The 6,000-nt window shown below is 43.7% G+C and overlaps 1 protein-coding gene across 2 annotated transcripts in view; it reads right to left on the bottom strand.

Annotated features, from left to right (window-relative positions):
• The window catches only part of LOC130577672 (ubiquitin-conjugating enzyme E2 E2), a 198,172-nt gene extending 192,179 nt beyond the window's left edge, over positions 1-5,993 (bottom strand). Inside the window, exons 1-2 of one of the 2 annotated variants that reach the window (XM_057373205.1) lie at positions 5,720-5,993; positions 1,076-1,259 (exon numbers count right to left, since the gene is read on the bottom strand). In XM_057373205.1, the coding sequence (XP_057229188.1) occupies positions 1,076-1,251 (176 nt within the window). In that variant the 5' untranslated portion in view covers positions 1,252-1,259; positions 5,720-5,993. Of the gene's footprint in view, positions 1-1,075; positions 1,265-5,719 lie in introns of both variants that reach the window. The other variant, XM_057373204.1, reaches the window with a different exon arrangement.
• Positions 5,994-6,000: the final 7 nt, after the last annotated feature.

Here is a 6,000-nt window from a genome sequence, read left to right on the forward strand (position 1 = left end):
CTAGTTGTAACGAAGCTATCTATAGCAGAAGGAAAGCATGATAGTATCTCACTGGAAAGACAGATCTTTTTCTGAACTAATGTAATTGGTAAGAGACAGATTAAGGCAAAACAAAGACTTGAATCCTGAAGAGATGTATACACATTTATATACTGCTATTTACGGACTCTGACTGCATGCACACGTTAYAAATYATGGCAGTAGGGGCTCAATGCTTYTCCTTTACCCCAGGAGTACGACTCCAGTGTTTTCTCTTACAGTTTACACAGCCTTGGATTAGCAAAGAAACAAAATCTGGGAGTTCTGCATCAGGACAGTGTGCAGAATTGTCTCTTGTCAGATTATTTTATGAGTGCTTTTTAACTTGAATCACCATAATCCCATTTGCCCAGGCTAACCCCACTATGTGTACCAGCAAAGTAACACTAAGCTGTAAATTCCTTCTGTCTGGTCTGAGCAAGACAATCGTTATCTGGAGATGGACATGATAGCATAGAATAATTTAAATAGCTGTTCTACAAACCAACCTTTCATCTCAAGCAGAAAAAGGAAGGAAAAGAAATGGGTATTAAAACAGATCACATTTTAAAGTAATGAAACCAACAGGCATTTGTTGTTCACTCAAGTATTTCTGACCTGACCATCTGGGAAGAGAAAAAGCAGTACTTCACCGCAAYAGGTATTACAGTAGCCCTAACATGCTGAGTTACTGAACTGTCTGAAATGTTTATGGTTAATTAACTGTAAGTTACACTGACAAGTTTCAACATCAGTCATACATACACAGAGATATATTTTATAAGGCTACAAAACTGTCTGAGTTTTATTAGCAATAAAAAAATGTCAGCTTTTATCATGCAAGCAACTATTAAAACCATGTGAAAAGGCAAAMTGACAAAGAAAGGAAAAAGTATACAGGCCTCATTATTGTGACCGGTCTCAAAAGGCCATTAAACTGATGTGGCAGTGTTATAATAAAACAATCAGAAAATTAATATACTGAGTGAATACATGCATCTGATAGTCAGCTGAAAGAAGAGAAAGGAAAACAAACAACCAGGAAAAAACACTGTACCTTTTAGCACTAGTTGACAATTTAGCAGCTGTTTTGCTTGATATTTTGCCCTCTTTTTTCTTGGGTTGAACTTGCTCCCTTTCTTGTTCCTGCTGAACACCTTCACGCTGATCTCCATCAGAGCTGCCTCCACTAGTGCTTGGACTATCATCCACTCTCTGCCCCTCTGTAGACATGGCAGATGCTGCACTGAACAAAGACAAACAAGTAAAGTTAGCTTTTTGAGAAGAAACTGCCCAATTGTATTTCTTACAAAAAATCCCTGTGCTTTAAGGAAAGAACACATGGGTTTTATGTCTTTGTCTTAATGCTAATGTCACAGTAGTTAAATAATCCTTGTACTGAAGAGTTTTGCCACAAGCATCTTAACAATAATTCAGGAGATGGCAATTTTAAAACCTATACCACCCCCAGCCCCAAAAAAACCAACCAACCCACAAGCAAAACACCAAAAAAGAAAAAAAAAACCAAACCAACCAACACCCTTACAAAACCCTCATATATATATATGAAAACCAGAAGTTATTGAAGTTAAGTGGGAAATGTAATCCTGAAAGTATAAAATTATTCACTGTGAATTTCATTTTTTGACCACTCATCAATACCACGAGTCCCATCACTATGTTACCAGATCAAATCTACCATAGTTTGTTAAAAACTGAGAGTTACTACTATCTTAGGACTCTCTGTTGCCCCATATGAAATAAATCTGAGGGCTCATCCCAAGTCTACAATGTGGGTTTCCACATTACAAWATCCACATCTTGGCATACTTGATGGAAACACAGACTACAAAGCTCTAACACAGGACTGTTTGTATTTATTAAAACAGTAAGTGTGCTGGAGAGGAAATATGGAAGTTTTTCCTGACATTTCATTCAGGCAACAAACCTGTCAGAGAACACAAGCAGCAAGAAATCTCAATATATTTCAGAAGTCAAGTTAATGCTTTATTCACACACTTCTGATACTAGTTAGCTATTTTAATTTCTTCCTTCATTTTAAATAGYATAACAATATGCCGACAGATGAAGAATTACAAGCCCACTGTTACAGCTGTCATGACTTCTCAAACTCTCAAACTGTTCTAATAAAGGGCAGATGTCCATGAAAAACTCCTACTGAATTAGCATAAGTGGTGGCACTGACTGATTTTAAAAAACAATAAAAACCCAAACCAACAAAACCCAAACCAAATCAAAACAAAACCAAAYTGAAACCCAGGTTYTTCCTTTAACTCCATAGGTTTATATACCTATGTTATATATGTTCCTCTAGAGATTTTTAATAAAAACCACACAGGCCCAAACATTACTTGCTTACACCCCCGCAATCCCCATATATCTGAGTGGTTTTCTGATCAAATCTGTCTGAATCAAGAATTTGCTCTTTCATACACAGTTTTAAATTGCTGTGAACTTTGACTCGCTTTTCCTCTTACCTATGTACAGACATCATCAAAATTAAGAACAAAACTATTCACCTTGACTATTACATGTTCTAAGACTCGCTCAAGGGAGAATAATGAGATTTCAGGCTCAGATTCAACCATGCTCATTCTGTGGATTAAACAAAGTTCATCTCCCTGTACATATTTATGGAAAGAGACAGCAAAGGAAAAGTAAATTAATATCAATGCCAACAGGGTTATGTTGAAAAGGATGCTTTTTAAAAAGGCGTAAGTGTTCCAGTTACAGAGTAAAAATATATTTACTCCTATACTGAAAAACCCCTACCAAAATCTACTTCTATCAAATAAGACACACTATGGAGTAGAAGRAATAATCTCTTCAGGCATTATTGACACATGCAACTAACTTCAGGAGAAATTAGGCCTCTTTTGTCAAATTTGTGAAGCATACTGAAATAGCATTCTGGAAGTACGGCATCCCCTCAAAATGTTTAGACATTAAAAGAAATAGCAAGCAATACCATGTGGTAGATTTGACTACAGTTTCCCTTAATCACTTTAAGCTGCATTTTTATTTTATAACAGCAAAAAATATTTCCATATATAAATATATATAAATACTTTAATGAGCAGATTAGGTGCTGTGTAACTGAAATAATGCACAGTTTCTGCCCTAAAATTAAAATACAGCAATTGTCCATTCTTAGAGAACAATTTCTCCTCTGGTACAGCTACAGCAATATAYTTAGCATAGTTTGTAAATTTACCCAGGTTGATTTTCAGGTATTTAAATTCTGCTTGTCAATTTCAAGGTAAAAGCAGCAGAACACTTAGAGGTAATAAACAACAAAAGTATCACATTCTGACAAGTCAAAATATGTGTTTAATAACTGTAATGCAATTTTGATAGTAAGCACCCATTTTCTTTGATTCTACATAAAGTTAAAATACAGCCTCATCTCTTTCTATAACACTTTTGTTGGCCTTTATTTGCCATAGATTTTACTTCTGAACTTTGCTTAATACATCTAATTTTAAAGAGAAAAAATTCTCTCTTCACAATGTACATAGGTTTTAACAMAGCAAGCCAGAAAGCTAAAAGCATATTTAATAATGCTTATATGCATAGGMCATCTGCTATGAATAATCTTAGCTATAAATATTACTATTATCCAAAAAACAACTGTATTCACTTTAGAAGTTCAGGTTACGATCCAGCAGACAAATACTGTAACAGTAGCCCAGAGCATATAATTACTGTAACGTGTAATGCCAGCATTTACAAGAAGAAAATGCTTAAATCTATCATTTGATGTCTGGCTAGTTTCTTTGGGGCGGGGGGGGGGGTGTTGTTTTAATTTTTTCCCCTTTCTCCTTTTCTCCCTGCCCCCCTTTCTGACATCCCRGCCTTCTATTCCCTCTCCTCACAATATCTGCAATTTTAGGAAGTTTTGTTCAARGGATGTTCAATATTGCGATAAAAAGCACATTTTAAGGGGATTGAAACTAAGACATGTCAAACAGGGTCAAACTTCAAAGACATACAAACAAGTAAGAGAATGGGGAAAAAGAAATCAACTGAGAGGATAACATTGTGAAGAAAATATTTTACTGGCTCTAACGTTACTGACAGAAATACAAGGTACTCCTTGAATCCAAAGAGCCATAAGTGTGTTTGCAACTGTCACACAGRGCAAGAGGGAAGACACACGATGTCCAGGTTCTGGCAGCCAGGCTGTTCTACATTCAGACGAGGGTTGCTAACCTCCCTGCTGTTGTGCAGAGAAAAATGAGCAGAGGGGACAGAGGAAGGAGTGAAGGGGGACTTAAAAGTCTCTCCCTTAACGTGAGATGAATCAGCTCTGAGACAGATTACAAGTGTAACTACAACTATCAATTCAAAGTGAAGAGTGTCCAAAATGTTTTTGCTTTTGTCAAATATAGTCACTGGCACCTTCCTTCCCCTTCCGCCTCAAAATAAAAACAAAATAAAAAAACAAAACCGCAACAACAATTACAAAAACAAAAAAAAAAAAAAAAAAAAAAAAAAAAAAAAAAAAATACACCAGTCAGGGACAGCAAGATCCTGGCAATGTGCAGATGGGTCCCAAGGGCGGCAGAGCTAGTGATGATGTCTTTCTAAAGCGGTCGTAATTTCCTATAAGCCAAGATAAATTGAGTATTTCTGCAGGGTCCACTACGAGCAGCAACGGCAGCAGCCGCCTTACTTCATCTTCATTAGAAACCATAAAGGGCAAAACGACCACAACATCGCAGGACAGGAGGCAGAAAGAGCCTCGTTTGTTGCCGGGGAGGGTCAGCCACTGAGAGGGGCACCCGGGGGGATGGGACGGGGCAGGACGGCCCCGGGTGGGCACACGCGAGAATCTCCCGTCGGGAAGCCCCGCCGTACGGGAGCGGGTGGGGGCCCTGAGCATCCCCAGAACAGCACACACCCCGCACTCCCACGGCCGGCCGGGCGGCGGCCGGGCCAGGGCGAGAAGTAGGAGACAACCGAGGAGAGGAGGAGAGACTGCGAAAAGAAAACGTCGGGGGCACATGAGGGAAGGGCTGCGGGGCTCCTCGGGGCGCTCCGGGGGGGTAGTGCCCTTCCCGACGGGCTCCAGCCCGGCGTGCCCACCGCTGCGGCGGGGGGGGGAAGGATAGCGCATCCCGGGGAGCTCGATGGTGGTGGGGGGCAGGGGGTACCCCGGTGCTTGAGCGACCCAGGGGCACAGCGAGAGCCGCGGGGACCATGCGGAGCAGGGCCAGAGGGGTGGGGGAGCGGGGGTGGACGCTGCTCCCGCCCGACCAGGGCGAGCAGGACAAATGGACACGGAAGAGTTGCTGAAAGGGTGTGGGGGTGCTGAGGAGCAATGGAGGCTGGACGGAGCCTGGGGGAGCGGGGAGCGTCGGCAGAGATGCCGAGGTGGCCGGGGGCGGCGGGGGGGCGGCCCGGACGGTTGCTAAGAAAGGGCACGGGCGAGGATGACAAGGGGGGGAAGGGGGTACCAGGCAGCGCCAGGGGGATGCGGAGAGGGGAGGGAAGATGAAGGATAAAGATAGAGACCGAGGGTCGCAGATAATCGTGGGGGAGAGGGTTCTACCGTGGGGGAGGCATGGCGAGCGACGGGGGAGTAGGAGCCCGGCGGGGGGAGGGGAGGCAGACGGGGAGCTCAGCCGGGGCAGAGGTAGGTGTACCCCGGGAGGGACGGGGGGAAAGCCGCTGCTACCTGCAGGCGAGCGCAGGTCTCTCTCTCGCTGGTGCCGGGCACGGGCTGCGGGACAATCCGTCGCGGTCGCCCSGACTCCGGCCGGGCGCGGGGCTGGCAAGGGGCTGCAGCCACTCACTGAGTCATGAGCCCGCTCCCCCGCGCTCCTGGCTCTCGGCTTCCTCYCCCCTTTGCCGTCTCTGCCGAGCAGCAGCGGCGGCCGCTGCCTCTCCCACCGCCGCCGCTCCTGCCCCCGCTGCCCGGAGAGAAGTGAAGCCGCTGCCGCGCGCGCGCGCGCACCC

The sequence above is a fragment of the Malurus melanocephalus genome, unplaced genomic scaffold (assembly GCF_030028575.1).
Source record: "Malurus melanocephalus ecotype Western Australia unplaced genomic scaffold, MMel_1.1 scaffold_189, whole genome shotgun sequence".
Classification (NCBI taxonomy): domain Eukaryota; kingdom Metazoa; phylum Chordata; class Aves; order Passeriformes; family Maluridae; genus Malurus; species Malurus melanocephalus.